This window comes from Pagrus major, chromosome 1, assembly GCF_040436345.1.
Source record: "Pagrus major chromosome 1, Pma_NU_1.0".
NCBI lineage: Eukaryota > Metazoa > Chordata > Actinopteri > Spariformes > Sparidae > Pagrus > Pagrus major.
In genome coordinates, this window is record NC_133215.1 from 4,363,211 (window position 1) to 4,380,194 (window position 16,984).

The 16,984-nt window shown below is 43.3% G+C and overlaps 1 protein-coding gene across 1 annotated transcript; it reads left to right on the top strand.

Annotated features, from left to right (window-relative positions):
* The first annotated feature begins 6,235 nt into the window (after window positions 1–6,235).
* sp2 (sp2 transcription factor) lies at window positions 6,236–16,984 on the top strand. The gene is made up of 8 exons (XM_073464993.1): window positions 6,236–6,275; window positions 9,760–9,836; window positions 11,069–11,818; window positions 13,250–13,468; window positions 14,427–14,721; window positions 15,207–15,384; window positions 15,581–15,774; window positions 16,080–16,984. Exons 1-8 carry the CDS (start codon window positions 6,269–6,271, stop codon window positions 16,178–16,180), a joined length of 1,821 nt encoding a protein of 606 aa, XP_073321094.1. The 5' UTR covers window positions 6,236–6,268; the 3' UTR covers window positions 16,181–16,984.

Here is a 16,984-nt window from a genome sequence, read left to right on the forward strand (position 1 = left end):
ATGGTGGCTAACAGTTAACAGGATAAAATGATTTATGCTATGCTATGTATCCACCATATCATTTCTGCTATATCTGACAACATGTGAATGCAGCTTCATCCCAACTTCACTCTAAACCTGTACCTCTGCCCAGGTTTCTGTAAGGAGGACTGATCTGTTCTGGTCTGCCAGCATCAGCCAATCAGAGTCCCTGGAAATCTCTGTGTCCAGTTGGACTTGGACGGACCTGCCTCTCTCTTGATTTGGACTAACAAAAAAGAGGGACGAGTGTTTGCAGTCGGACGGCGGGAAAACTGTCATTGAGAAGTTCAGATGCGGAGGACCCAGCCTCGTCTTCAGAGGGACTGCAGAGATGTTCTCGCCTGCAAAACACGTTGGTTTGAAACAAAAGGAGAACCTGAATTCTGAACTTGATTTCCTGAACGTGCTGAACTGGACTTTTGAAACACAATGCACTGGTCAATTTGTACAACTGTTGTTTGCTGCCGTTTCCTTGTTTTTTCCTTCCGGTCTGTCAAAATGAAGGTTTTTGGATTTAAAGTTTCCTTCAGGTCAGATATACACACAGAGGCAGGGCAGCAGAGGCCCGTCACCGAGCATTCAGACAGTCGAGGTGTTTCAGAGAAACAGGCCGCCATGTTGGAGGACCTACAATCTTAAATTGCGTAACCTGATTGGTTTTTCCTACCTGGAAACCAATCAAATTAGAGTGTTAGCCACAGTGCTAATGTGATGCTAATGTAAATTAGACATTAAAAGTTTGTTTAATGTTGAATTCAAGACTATTTTATCAGAGGCGCTTGTTACACAGACGGATTTAATGAAACTTTTACAACATCAGCTTGAAGTTTATAATTCATACTTCATACTACATATCCGTCCGACCGTCGTTGTTCTAAGTTAACATGGAAGTTGCCATGACGATTGCTACTTGAAGATAACTTATTTGTCATATCAAATGAAGAAATAGACGAACTAAGAGTTGTTTTATCTGCAAGTGCTCTCAGAAAAACCTACAGAACTGAGTCACTCACATCCACTCTTGTCGCCATTTCTGTTACCGTTCTTCTGTAGCTATTTTTCTTGAGCCCACCTGTAGCCTGATGTGCACCTCCACAGAAATGTAACGGCACATCGCAGCAACACAGACTGCAACGACTGTGGTTGGTCCACTTGGCAGTATTGCATTTTTAGACTTCACCTCCGATGCTTATACAGGGGATTGTGACCTGTAGTTTCCCCAGTAAACACACCGACCTCTTCAGCTGTTGCTGTCCCTCCTGACTGCTGCTGCTGCTTTTCTTGGGTGGACAGGCCGGATGTGCGGAGGTAAATGCTTCCTTGCTGAAACCAAGTAACATCCTGACGTCCAACATGCAGCAATTGTGATGTCACAACAGGTGTTTCTCATTACCTTTCAAAGGGAAATCACCAGCTGTGTAGAGCAAAGTCTCGCATAGCCAAAGCTATAGGAGAAAGGTCTGGCGTCTTTCATTCTACTGTAGCGGATAAATGCTCCGGCTTGTTCGTATTTCTTGAAACCAATCACCCAGGATGCAGCGATAGTGCAGCTGGGACTCATTTTGCACATAGGGAGGCAAGTCCTAGCATTAAAATGGCTAAAGAAAAGGCAACAGCAGCTGGCTTGTTTACATTTGCACCACAAACAGGTTAACGTTGTTGTTTCCTGTGAAAACAGGGATTTCGAAAACACTAATTCAGATAGCGGGAGAGGGGAGTCAGCGAATCAGACTACGTACAGTGTCGCCAGAAATGCAACATGTTAGAACATTTCAGCTCTCAGAGGTCAATGATTTTATTCCCTCTGTGATTTTTCATGTTGACTCAACTGCAGTTGTTTTCCTTGTTGTTTCCTCAGTGGTTTACAAATGTCGCTAGTTTGAATGACAATCGCAGCATTACCTTGTTTTACAGGTTGACTTTAACTGAACCCCCAATCAGGTCACAGAAATCTGGTCATGTGTTTGTAGTGCAACCTTTGTTTTACATTCTGCAGCCACAGTATCAGACCTTTATTCAGTGGGGAAAATAGAAAGTCACGGTCATTCTTGGTGTTTTTATAGTGTAACAGTGTCCGGTTTCTTTGTGTTTCTCCAAAACAAGAAAAAAATCCATCTTTATACTGTTAGGTATCCGCTCCAGATGTCGCTGAAGGAAATAGCAGTGATAATGATTTCCTACACTTCCCAGAATGCCTCTTGGCAACCTTTAGACACCATGGCCAGGTTAATGCCAGCTGGTTAATAAACACTGGGCTGTGTCTGATACTCACAAGACAACATGTCCTGGAGTTGCAATGCATTCTGGTCCATTGAGGCTCCTGGTGGTAGATTTATTGACATCTGTTGCTCTTACATGATGTGATTTCACTACTTACAGTTGCTGTTTACATTTGGACCAAATAAACCAAAGAAAATATCTTCAGAAATGCAATTTAGAGTACAAACAGCTGAGTTTAACGTTGTTTTATTACAAGTAGCTCTTTGGAAATGAAGGCAAAAGAACAAAAGGGAACCAGGTCGCTTCTCTTTAATGTTGAGATGAGAAAATGTTCTTCTTTTGTGGGTCCACTGTGTCGTTAAGCATCAGGTTTATGTTCTTATGATTATCACACTTATGTTGATGGGAAATCTTAGAAAATAAAAAATAACAAGAGAGTTTTGACAACATTAATGTGGCGTTTACTTGCATAGAGAACTTGGCGTTGCTGTACTGGGAGTTTATTAGCCGGGTATGACGCCTCATTTTTTTTTTTCCCACAATGCCCTGCCTCAGAGTGTGTATATCTGCCGTGACTCGTCTCTACCTGTCAGTTTTATTTGTTGAAATGCCCAGGTGTACTTTGCTCATTCTATTTCTCAGAACCCTGAAGCTGGCGACTGGCTCAGCGTTTTCAGTAAAAAAAGGAGAAAAATAAACATTGGTGTGTGGCATCGTTTTTCAATTTGAATATTTTTATACGGTTGTTGGAAAAAGACGGGAAAAAAAACGTTTCAAGTTCCAGGTAGGTCTCAGCAGGACCGTGAGCAGGATTATAGAAATGTTGAGGTCATGTGTCCAAGCCAAAAGCTTCCCCAGATAAACATCAGTTATTTGGATTTTTTGCTTTTTTACAACCCATTCTGAACGCTAAATGTTTGTCGAGTGAGATTTCATGGCCATGTGCTGGATTTTCTGCGACTGTTAGCGATAAGTAAAGCACATGAACTAAAAAATGAGTATGTTCACTGACTTTTGGCCATAAAATGTAGTTTTAAAATCGAAATAATCAAGTAAAAGTGCTTAAAAGTTGCACTTAAGTACAGTAATTAAGCTACAGTATGTTGGATTGTCAACTAATGGTCGGTTATTTGATCCCTGGCTCCAGCTGCATGTTGAAATGTCAGACCGCTGCATATAAGACAAAGAAAAACAGTAAATCTTTAAATATAAGACACATAAATCAGCTAATATTTGGCATTTTTCCATTTAAAATGACTCAAATGATTAGTTGGAATTCAAGCTGATTAATTTCCTGCCATGGACTGGATCAATTGAATGATCCCGTGTTTCAAGTTTACGTCCCGGTCAAATGCAGGTGAATGCAACACGCTATTATGAATGTATCTATGGCTGATGACACCGTGAAGATGCTGGTGGAGGTTTCAGGGTGTTTCATTTTTAAACGTCACTCGTTCAAGGCTGAAAACTCTCCGGCTCATGCGTTGGCTCGCTCATGAAAAAAGTGAAATATCCCAGTTAAATTATGCAGCTCTGTCTCTCTGAGGCCCTCCACAGATGTGCCTGGGGAGAAGGTGATAGACAGTATCTGCATCCTCCACCGCCAGCTATAGCACGCTTGAGGTGGAGAGGGAGAAAGTGGTTTAGCTAAAAGCAGGACTCTCGTTTCCCGAGCACTTTGAAGAGCCCTCGCAGTGATGCAAGGGAAGAGGATGCACCGGGGAGGAACGGAGACGACTGGATGTGAATAAGGTCAAGTGCACTCTTCGAGGAAAAGCCTAAATGAAAAGGGCCACATGCATTGTGGATGTGAAAAGAGCCACGGAGAGTGATCCAATGAGAAAGAGGGACGGCTCATCGTAGCCTACATGTTGGCTGAAAGTGCTGCGGGCAAAGCTCAGCGGATGTTGACGACGGATGGGACTGACAGCCACGACTGGAGCGTTTCCTCTGCAGGGTGGAAGCCGGGATCATGTCAGCCTTTCTGGTTGGGTTGTGGCCCGACACCAAACCAAACAGACAAGTACCAAGTCTTCAGTGTTCAAACGTGGTCTGAGTCCAAGTCACCAGTCTGGAAAAAAGAAAAAAAGCAACAACACACACTGTTTAAGGTTTAGTATTGGAGATTTTAAGGAGAGAGCTCGGCCAAAAAATGAAAATCCAGTCATTATCTCCTCACACACAGATGAAGTTTCGTCGTCAGTAAGCATCCTCAAACAACCGAAGTAGCTGGAGACTTGTGAAATGGCTCCATAAAGGTCGTTATCCAAGTCTCTGGAAGCCCTGAAATCCCAGAATGATTTGAAAGATCATTATTTACACCCTTGACATGCGGTTGAACTCGAGCACCCACTTCAGACGCAGTGATGACACGTTTAGCTCGGCAGCTACAGTGAAGGTTTCAGCTTAACAAAGGTTGTAAATGTAGTTTTTTTTCAAATTAATGTGGGTACTAGGGGCTTTTGGAGACTTGTCCTTATATTGCCGCCACTGTGAGCGTCACTTTTCATGTCACTGTATTACAGTATAATAATCATTGGGACTTTGGCATCAAAGTGTTGCTGATTTCACTAAACCAGTGGCTATAACACTGTATCCACTGCTGGATTAGCTGTTATTACACAAGCAGGAGCCAAATACTCTGCGAGGCCTCTCAGGGTCAAGCTACAACCTATTGTGCAGGTTGTATTGAATATAACAAAAGCATTCACCTGGACAACAGCTTGCACACCAGACATGTTTGAGCCAGGTGTCAGTAGCATGAAAGGATCCTTTATGAGAAGAGCCAGGTGAGTCTGTCGTTAACTACACAGTAATTAACAAGTCAGTAACAGGCAGAGCGAGAGCTACTACAACAAGCTGTTTGTAATTAACATGCTTTATAATAATACATCATCGTCAAGTAAGATTTAGAATAAGATATGAGTCCTATAACTAATTCTTGCAAAAGAAATCAAGAAGTTTAAAGGATACATAAGATCCAATAGAAATAAAAACAAAATGACGGTGAAGAACCATTTTTCTGATAAAGGGGATAAAAAGTCTTACAGGATTTATTTTTTTTAAAGAAATTCAAGATAAGACAAGACAGACAATGAAAGATAAGATGAGATGAGATGGGACACGACAAAGCAAGATAAGATAATCCTTTATTAATCTCCAGAGGGGCAAGTGTTGCAGCAGCACAAGGACAAAGAAGCAAGTAGGTAAGCACAAACACAAATTAAAATAGGACAGATAAAGATAAATAAACACAAAAATAACATAAAAAGGAGGTAACTACAAGTGTTATATGAAGAGTAAGAGTCATTCAAGATGTTCTGTGCTGTAAATAGCAAGTTAAAGTGACACGTGAGGAAATAAAGTGACATGATGTGCAGTCTGACGTGGTACAGTATGAAGTTACACAGTATGATATGAGGTATAATCTATAAAAGGAGGTGAAATATATAAAATAAAACTGTGGAAATTAATAAAGTAATTAAAACCTCTTCAGATGAAAATTCCCACAGGAGATTTTATTGGACCCAGTAGAATAAAAACAGAATTTTAAAGAGGATTCAGTAGACTTCTTGACTCTGGACCCTCGCAGCTGACTGCTCCTCATAATAAAGCACGGCCCAGTTTAAACAGGTCACACGGTACCGACTCAAAGCTCATTGATCAGCACGGTTGTCATTCTCGTCCTCGCGGATCCGCCCCTCGCTGCTCTCATTGGTCGCCGGGGACGTCAGTGAACCTGGATTCCCGCTGTAATTGGGCCGGAGCCTGCGCTGGGTTCCTCTGCGGAAACGCCCCCTCGTCGCACGATCTCGACATCCCATTGGTCGAACCGTCATCCATCGACCGACGTCCAAATACGCCGCGCTGCGATTGGCCCGGTTGGTGTTCAATCACACGGACACCTCGCGCTGATTGGTCGACGCGGGCTTCCGTCAACGGGCCATTGTCCGTGGATTGGTGCAGGAGCGCGGGCGGATTCCTCCATGGGCTCGGTCTTCAAGGCTCGCGGAGAGCGAATGTCGTCATGAGCGGTGGGTAGGAATTAAAACATTGGTGTTTATATTACATTCTACTTCGTAAAACATTATATTGCGTCGAGCAGAGAAGCACTGGGCAGTATGTGCTACGAATAAGTATGTTTTAGGGAGACTCGGGCAGTTGTGTGTATCAAAATAAGCAATGCACTTCCGGAAAAGGGCTGCCTTTTTCTGTAACGTTATCAAAGAGAGTTTGACTTGCTAGCTACGCGTCAGCTAGCCAAATATGCTAGTGTAGGCTATGTAGCTAGCTAGCTAGTCTTTTACTTGTTGTTTTCTCTCCATGTCTGGCCGTGCATTCCCCACACTCAGACTTTCCACAATAAAAAAACAGAGTTGTCTAGACGATTCAGATAACGGCCTCATCTTAGCTCGTTTATTAGTAGAAACTAAGCTGCACACGAACCAAATCAGCTTAAGCTAGCTAGGCTAGCCACTTCACCCTGCCCCGGTTTAGTATTGCTAGTTAGCAAGCTCGCTAACGTTTGGTGGTTGTCCACAGCAAAGCAAACCAACAGTATGTGTTTGATGGCGGCGCTATTTTGAGGCCGCACTGTTTTTTTCCCTCTGTGTGCTTTACTGGCAGGGCTTAAAGACACACTCGTACAACTTGTGATGATTGTGAAATTTGCTAAATTCATTGTTGTGAAGCTCTGTGCTTCGTGCAGCAGCTCTGTAATCAGCCATCCACGTTTGTAAATCCATAAATGTGTCTCAGCCAGGAGAGATTAGTGGCTCAGCAGGCTGAGTTATCCCCGTGTGAAAGTTTTTTGTGGTTTGACAGTGAAGTTTAGGCACCGTGAGCCACAGCTGAATGCACAACACTTTCACTTAATAATGCAGCCAGGCAGGGGCTAATAGAGGAAACGGTTCCTGTGTGGTGAGCTGTTCAGCAGCCACAACACAGAGGCACAGCTTAGTTTGTGTCTGTCTTTGTGTCTTGTTGAGAGACAGCTTCCTTATAACAATCAATAACTTTGGTGTTTTTTCATGTGTTACTTGCTACATGCTAAGGAGCCACAACATTGGAGTGAGAGACCCTGAGTGTATGTTTTCTTAAAAATGCATTCATGGCAATCTGTGATTAACTATCTTCAAGTGACTCGTCCTTGTGCAGTTTGTCTCACTATCAGTTAGATGTTTCTATCTTGATGCTACTTTGTTTTATTTGAAATATACATCAGATGATTGTGGCCGATGTCCGTACAGATATTAAGGAGTAAAATATATCCGTGCCGATACTCTTATGTACACACAATATATACATAAGCACACGGTTTTTTTGAATTATCCCTCAAATATGGTTATCAAACACAAAGATATGTTATGGAGACAGGATTATTTTACAGTTGCGCAATAAAATGTATTGACCAAAATATCATCTGTGCACCGAAACAGGAAACTTCACGAGGAAATTGATAAATATAAATTACCCTCAAGCCTCATTTTTGCATTTTGCTCTGTAAAAAACAAACAAAAAAGTATTAATATTGGCACTTATTGTACAACATATACTGAGATACTGATATATATTGGTCAGGCTGTTATATTCATAGAAAAATATCACTTCTTAAGATGTGCTATGCGAAGCAACGGGACATTCCAGGCACATATTATTTTATCCTGGTGCAGATGATGTGTTTTAATTCAGACTGACAGAAAAAACCTTTGAGGATTCTGAAAATCCCTTTAGAGCAGCTGGAAGTGTTGTTATGTTGTGAGCTATTTTTCTTTTTAAAATTGCAAAGTATTTATACTTAAAAAGAACCCAAACATGCTCTGTGTGTGACTCAGATTACTTCTGCACTTTAGAGGCACAGACCTCCTCACTTACACGCTCATCGGTGTGTTCATGAAATCAGCCTCTCTTGCAGTGAGAGTGGATCTGTGATGATTCAGTTGTTTCCCAGCAGCATTTGCACTTCTCACTACTATCGCTGGTTTGCCAGAGCAGCGCTCTTACACGGTCATGTGATTACGTGTCACCTGCTGTTTGATTACGAGTGTTTGCCAGCCGACGAGCCTCGAGCTAAACTAAATATTACAAATATTAATACATCAGTTTGGGATACACATTATTGAATGATGACATTAAAATACACCCTGAGCACTGCTGGTGCATAAAACCACACATAAAAACTTCTCTTTTGCATTGAATTTATCTCAGAGTTTATTATTATTTTTTTATAAAACTGTGATTTCATTTTGTACATCACAAACTGTACTTCAGTTCAGTCAATAATGACCAGTGGATGAAGTCACTCAGTGTAGATGATTAGTGTGGCACTCCACCTGGAGCATTAACAGCATCAAACTGTTTTGGCTGTTAAGCAGCACTGCTGGTAGTGAAGATTTAGCCGGCCCTTAAACGCCTGGGCAGCCTGCCCTGAATGTACTTATGCTGTGACCGTCTCAACAGAAATATAATGTCAATAAATTCACTCTTTTCCTCACATAATGTTTTTGACTGCAGTCCATTTGTGCATCTCTTTTGCTTGGAGAGCGTCTGAATCATCCCCTGTAGCTTGATAATTGTTTGTCACATATCTCTTTGCTTGTACGTCTCAAGGGCCAAATACCAAAGCTGCCATGGACAGTTAGATAAATCCATGAAAAAACACCTGAGTGGAAGTTTTGTGAAAATGTTTTCAGCTGCTTTACATCACAAGGTCCACGTGCTGCACCTGTTCTGGAAATGTTTATCACACAATTTTAAAAGAGTGATCATTATCTAGATTATCATTACATTGAACAAATCCCATCAATATAACAAAATAATTATCTGGTACACACAGAAGTTCTTACTGAAAAGATCTGTGCATCTGGAAGGTTGATTACATCGTATAAAAGAGGTAGACGTGCTGTTTCACAGGCGCATACTGGTGATTTTACACGTCTTTGTACTGCTTTGTATTACTGTAGGTGGTTTCTCAGTTATTTTTCCTCTCACAGACAGCTGTTGTTTATGGTACGGAAATAAACTTGCAGAAACTAAATAGGTATTCCAGGTAGTTTCTCCATCACGGTAGTGGATCATTACTCCCCTTTTATTTTTTACATTAACTTCTAACTGAAACTGAAACTTAAAAGTCTGCAGAGCTGCAACTCACGATTATTTTCATTGTCCACTAATCTGTCCGTTATTTTCTCAGTTGATAACTTAGTTGTTTGGTCTCTAAGATGGGATCCATTAATGCTTTCAGACGTGAGTTATTTCAACACTGTGCATCTGTGGTGAAGACAGATACGTCGACGTGTAAATATTTGCAACCTAATAGACATTACATTACATTAGTGTGTTAACGATCTCGTATGTGTGACTGATGGTGATCACGGTGAGGGATCAGAGAGTTTGTCTTTCTTAGATCTGTTTCTGTTTTGTAGGAATGTCCTGCGTTGTCCTTGAACAACCTAACCACTGAAAATAGATGCCGCAGGCCGCCTGAATCTGACTCTGCTGTGTCTGTGTGTTTTCCAGAACAACAGGACAGTATGGCCACCACTGTTGCTGTCAGTCCCAGTGAATACCTCCAGCCCTCCACCGCTTCCACACAAGTGAGTAACAGCCGGATGTCGTGTCCTGCTACTGTCTGCTCTGCACTGTTTCTCTCTCCCTCTGCTCTCTCTACATAATGTCTATTAATCCATGATGCATTCAAGCCGCTGCACACTGTAGGAACATTTTTAACAGGGATCCTACTGAGCGACTGATTGTCTCGTTTGAAATTAATGAACCTCGATTTACACGTGAAGTGTGATCTGATGCAGTGAAGCAGCCTGATAAAAAATACTGTTTTATCACAACAAAATGTAAAATCTTAAGTTAAATGTGTCTGTTTTCTAGTCAGAATATCTCTTTACATTTAGCTGAAGACACTGTCACCTTGAAGACAAACAGAAACTTGCAGACTTTTTGGAGCTCTCAGCTGCATCTCACAGCTCTTTAGCTTGACCGAAGATGCAGCTGATAACTCCAAAAGCTAACAAAGGGACGCTAATGATTGATCATTAATCCCCAGTGGGAATTTAACCAATTTAAAAATGTGTTAACTGACAATACAAATTACAAATACTTGCCCACACGTCCACACAGTTACGCATTCACAGTCTGATCTGTTGGCCGCTGAGCAGCTCCTCTGGGGCGGGTGGGGTTAAGGGCCTTGCTTAAAGGCACATCAGTGATGTTAATGAGGGAGCAGCAAGTGCTGGCTTTCCCTTTCCCCATCCACATTTATCCTGCCAGTCCGGGAATTCGAACTGGCAACCTTCTCATCACAAGCTCGCTTCTCTCTATTCTTTAGTCCATCACTGCCCCCAATACATTTATGTTAGAGGTGCACCAGTCAACCGCTTAGGTACCAGAATCAGCCAATGTGCCAGATATGCCCAGTTGCAGTCGGTGCATCTCTAATTCGTATGTCATTTCCAGTAGAGAAACATCTAAACATCATGTTTACATACAGTATATAGGAAGATGGGCTATCTTTGCAAATTCACTCATTCAATCTTTTACTCGAGTGTTTAAGTCTTTAGTCTGACCACAGCTGACAGGTCTGTGGTTTGTTTACATGACGTAACTGAAGGCATATTTAACAGACAGCAAGCCTCCAACATCACGATGCATCAGGTGCTCTCATGCCGTTAGCACACGTTGTGAAGAAACCAGAAAATATTCACATTCAAGAAGCTGAAATCAGAGAATGTTGTGATCATTGTGTGATTAATCGTTGCAGCTCGAGTGCAGACTGTGTGTTGTATCTGAGCCGTTGTGTTGGCCTGTGTTTCAGGACACCCAGCCCTCTCCTCTGGCCCTCTTGGCTGCCACCTGTAGTAAAATCGGCCCTCCTGCTGCTCAGGCTCCTGTCACCTCTCCTCCAGCACAGCCTCAGCCTCGCAGGCTCCTCCCCATAAAGCCGGCTCCAATCGCCCCCGCTCCGCCCAAAAACCTGGGTTTCCTTTCAGCCAAGGGCAATGTGATTCAGCTCCCTGCCGGCCTGGGCTCCACGACGCCTGGCAGTCCTATCGTGCTCACCATCCAGCAGAGCCCGGCCCGCACCAACACCGCGGCCCCCGCCAACATCCAGTACCAGGTGGTGCCGCAGATCCAGGGGGCCCAGACTATCCAGGTGATGCCACAGGGAGGTCAGATCCAGCTCATCCCAGGCACCAACCAGGCCATCATCACCACTCCCATGACCGTACCGGCCCCCGCGGCCGCCGCCACCCCGGTCACACCGCAGAAGACTGTAGCCATCAAACCCTCCCCCAAGTTACGCAAGCCAAACAACTCTGCTGCAAACATGGTGCAGCTACCCAGCGGGCTCACGCTGCCGCTCAATGTGGCGACCGGAGAGGTGGGCGGGACCCAAATCATCACAGAGACGGCGGCTGCACCTCCCACTCCGGGAAAGGGGCGACGAGGGAGGAAGAAAAAAGTGGTTCTAGCTGCTCCGCCTCCTCCTCCTCCACAGGCTGCCTCCCCACCTCCAGAGCAGATGGAGACCATCCTGATAGAGGCTGGTGACAACATCATACAGGTACATCTGACAACAGAGCACACACTTTCTGTTAGTTATCACCAGCTCGTACTGAACTACACGCATCAAGTGCTGTGTTGAACAACCTTAACATGTCTCTGTCAGACTGTTTCTGATACACAAGATACACAACTTCACCTGTATGATAATACACACAAGATTTATTATTGTGCAGTATCAGCGACCAAATGAACTAAATTCGAGTTTCGCCGATAAGTTAGATAATGAGAGTTTAGCCAGCAGTTAAATGTTGACAGTGGAGTTACAGATACAAGCATTACATTCTCACATACAGAATCACTTTTATTAAGTATTACAACTCAAAGATTTCAGGTTATTTTCTGTCAGCTAAGAAATAGATTAACTGACTGAACCCAGCTTAGGCCGGGCTCACACTACTGAGGTATCAGGCAGATTTAACCCTGATTCACTCCTCCTGACTACCAGAGGAGAAATCTGGTTTGAGGAACTTGGTCGGTCCCGATGTTCAGCCCAGATGATCTGGTAATGTGAGGGGTTTACAGACCTGGTCTTAAACTCCTGAACTGCTCCAGAATCATCGGGCCGCCTCGATGTTTAGGTTTTAAAATCTGAACGATTACACTTGATATTACAAACTCCTTGTTCTGCTTTTGTTTTTTCTCACTACAATGTATGAGCATTACTGCAGCGAGTTCTTGTCCTACAGTCTCCATTTTGTTTACATCTGCTTCCTCTTGAGATCACGTGAGTGAAATCATGTGAGGTGCTGCATTGCTTCCTCTGGCACAATGACCTTAATGATATGCTGTGATGATATGTAGTGTGTGTTGCGCAGCCCGGCCTTATACAGTACTTTGTAGTTGGCTAAATACACGTCCTAAGTCAAGTTCCTCTAATATCTATTTTAGAGGTAGATGGATTAAATGTGTCGCTTGTAAAAACAAAGTCACTGAGAATTATTAGCTGGCTGCAGTTTCCTCTCACCACTACTGAGCAGTTGAATCTTTTATTGTTTTGGTTTTTACAACTTTAACTTTGTTATTTTGGCTCACTCTGCCTCGTCAGTGTTGTTTCCAGCTTCAGCAGGCAGCTGTTTTCTAAAAGCTGCCGGCCAAGAACAACAAAGTGAACATAGTGGAGCATTTAGCAGAGAAAGAGCTGGATATATTTCTCTGGTGTTCAGTCAGACAAAACTAAAAGAAGAGTGAATATAGGACGTACATGTGTGATGTTAACATGTTTTTAATGTCTGTGTTGTATTCAGTTTGTTCTGCTGCCCTCAAGTGGCCAAAAGATCAGTCAGAAACATGAGCTAATTAATTTGTTGTCCTGTAACTGAACCATTACAGGGTCGACTGCTTCCTTGCACACTGAATCTATCACACCACTCCAGGTGTGAGCGTAGGCTAACAGCCTGAGGATAACCTCACCTGTCTTCTGTGTTTGCAGGCAGGTAACAACCTGCTGATCGTACAGAGCCCCGGGCAGCCAGCTATGGTGCAGCAGGTCCAGCTGGTCCAGTCCAAACCGGAGTCTCAGGTGGTTCAGATCCCCCAGCAGGCCTTGAAGGTGGTGCAGGCCGCCTCGGCCACGCTACCACCCGTCCCACAGAGACAGTCAATACCCTCGAGCCTGCAGGTCACCCAGACGGACCCGACACCAACACAGGTATCCATCCAGACACACACACTCACTTCACTTCAGAACTGTATAGTGAAGCAGTTTTATCAACCCTGACTGCTGACTCATTCAAATACACATTGCTGATTAAAATCAAAATCAGTGCAAGAGCTAAGCTGCTTTACAATGAAGTGAGTGACACTTGAACAGCCCGTAATTTTAAAGGTGTATTTTTTTGGTTGTGCCGTCGACATGCGACGCAGCGTGGAGCTTACAGACAGTGAGGACACTAAAGGGCAGGTCGAAGGTCTGGCTATGTGAGACTAGCTACCCAGTTTTGTGGTTTTGGGTGAATATAGTGAAAGTTACTTCACTTAAACTGACTTGACTTAACTGCTGGACTCGGAGATGAACTTCAGCGTTGGCATTTAGTAGTTTTATGATCACCCACAGACAGTTTCTTGGGTTGTATAAGTAGAATAAGTAGTAGTAAGAAGTAAATAAGAAAACAACATGAAGACAAATAGACACAAAACACATTTGAAAGTCCTAACGATCTTAATTTCAATAACAAAAACAACTTTTCTATTGTAGAACTGAATTTTATAAAGAAAAAGAAGTTAAATAAACCTCTTTTTCAAGGTCTTCATTAAAACAGATAATTAAAAATGATCAGTATTATTAGTTATCTCTTATATTGACTGAAATTAAACCTTTAACTGCTACATTTTTCAGCTATATCAACAAAACCTAACTTTATGCTTATTGTTGTGTGTAGTCACTCCCCAAAGGACCATTCTGAGCCAGAAAAACCCTGTTTACAATAAATCCAAAAAGGTTTACTGAGCATTTCCGTTTTTTGTTCGTTGTAACGATAATCTCAACATATTATAACGGCGGTGTGAAGCTTTGAGGGAATGCAGGGAGAGAGCACAAACCTATATCACACTGTTCAGAGCAGTTTAAATTAAACTTCAGACGTCCGTTTGGCATTTTCTTCCCTCAGATCCTCTTCAAAACAGCAGCGGGCGAGTGGCAGTCTGTTCAGCTCCAGGACTCGGTATCCACGACAACGACACCCACCACCTCGGTCGTCACCACCACCACCTCGCCGCCGGCCGGCACGAAGAGGGCGCTCGCGGGGGGAAGGAAGGAACGGACTCTGGCGAAAATCGCTCCGGCGGGGGGGATGATAGCGTTGAACACGTCGCAGCTCTCCTCAGCAGCTCAGGCGGTGCAGACGATCAGCATCAACGGGGTCCAAGTCCAGGGAGTTCCTGTCACCATCACCAACGCAGGGGGTGAGTCAGAGACCCGGGATTGTAAAAGCAAAGTGCAAGGCAACTTCACAGATTTCTTTTAAGGCCCAGAGGACAGAATAGCTTGAATGGAAAAACTGGAAAAAGCAAAGAAAGATCCACAAAGAGATGATAAGAAAATTCAATAATACAAACAAATAACTTCAAATTTTGTGCTATGTTGGCAAAATACAGGCAGCTGGACTTGTTTCAGTTTCTTGTTTCAGTTCTCAGTTTCTCCAGTTGTTCTCTTTCATATTGGTATCTGTTTCTTAAACATTGGGTATCGGCCAGTTTCTAATAAAAGCTCCTTCTGCTTTGAATATGTTGTCAACTCTTTGTTTTCATATCTGTGTATTTATGGTATTGTTACCATTAATCATTAGACGGCCGGTCATCTGGTAGTCTAAATTTTCAGAGGAACTTGGCTGCTCTGGCCCGGAGCCCTGCTGTGTCTCTTACAGCGTGTCTGTCTGTGTGTTTGTCAGGCCAGCAGCACCTCACGGTCCAGACGATGCAGGGCGGAGGGCTCCAGCTGGCAACAACGCAGGGCCAGCAGGCCATCCAGGTAGACCAGACCCTCACCCTGGAGCTGCCCGGCCAGCCAGGAGAGAAGAAGCGACGGATGGCCTGCACCTGCCCCAACTGTAAAGATGCAGACAAAAGGTTCCTGCCCTTTTTTTGCCCATTTTGAGAAATAATCACCTGTTTTTCAGTAAATCATGTGGGATAAGGAGATAATGCTGTTCTCGTTTAATAGATAAAACAGTGAATACAAATCTAATTCTTTGTAGATACTGAATGTCCTGTGTAAATGAAGCCTGTATGTCTCACTGGGTCTGTTTGTGTGGACGCTCTGCAGGCCCGGGGAGGTGGGGAAGAGGAAGCACATCTGTCACGTCCCCGGCTGCGAGAAGACGTTCAGGAAAACGTCGCTGCTCAGAGCTCACGTCCGGCTGCACACCGGCGAGAGGCCGTTCGTCTGCAACTGGGTTTTCTGTGGGAAACGTTTCACACGCAGCGACGAGCTGCAGCGACACGCCAGGACGCACACAGGTCTGTCTGCTCAGGAAACTGCACAAAGCTTTTGGTTTCCTCTCATTTAAGCCATCACTGATGAGCTGGGTGCAGTTTAATGACTTCACAGTTACTCCTCTTTAAAGTGGTGGTTTAAAATCATTCATTTCAAATACAGAAGTTTGTAAAACTTCACTTTAAAGTTCTTTTTCTAGCGCCAAGTAAAAGCTACAATAAATATTTATAGTCTTGCTAAACGATGATGTTGTGTTGCTCAGAGCTTGTTTAAAATATTTCCCCTTCATAAAAACACAACCTGCCACCTTCTCTTTGTTCCCCAACAGGAGACAAGCGCTTCGAGTGCAGCCAGTGTCAGAAACGCTTCATGAGGAGCGACCACCTGACGAAGCATTACAAGACTCACATAAACACCAAGAACCTGTGAGCTGCCTGCATACAGAGCGCGTATACGCAGACAGACTCTCTCAAACTGAAGACTGTATTAGAGGAAGGAGGGACGGAGGAGACGATACCAAGGGAGTGTCTGTGACTTGTCCCAGGATGGGAAATACTCCAAAAAAAAAAGTCCCTATATCCCCTCTGAACCCTCTAGGACACTGTAGCTTGGTGTACAATGAAATCCTACCTGGTGGACTTCAAACTGATCCAGCAAATTTATTAATAATAGTTTCACTTTGTTTTCTTCTCTCTGGTCCGAGCGGAGGTCCAGAACCAGCTCCGACCTGACGACGAGGTGGCTTCAGATGCTTAACTCGACTCTGCTTGCTTATTTATGAACTGCTCTGGAGGGAAACACAGAATAATTCAGACGCCAACACCGAGACCACAGGACTCCAGCTCTCCTTCTCCTTTTGTTTTTTGTTTTTCTCTCCAAAATCCTGCTTGTTTTTGTCTTTTAACTTGTTTGTTGTGGCTCATCGGGAGCTCCGACAAATTGGCTGTCAGAAAAGGAGATAAGTCAACACCATGTTTTGTAAATATAACAGAAGTGTGTTACCCTCAGTGGAATGGTAATTTAGTTTTAAGCTATTTGTTTTTCAGCAGGAGTCTCTGCTGATTTAAAACCTGTATACCCCCCAGAAGACAAATTTGGGACCATTACATAAAACCTCCCCGAGAAGACTTTTGAAAAAACCTTTAGAAGTTTACATCAGCTATTTTTTAAATGTAAATGCAAACTATTATACATAATATTAATGATTATAATAAACTATTTATAACATTTTTC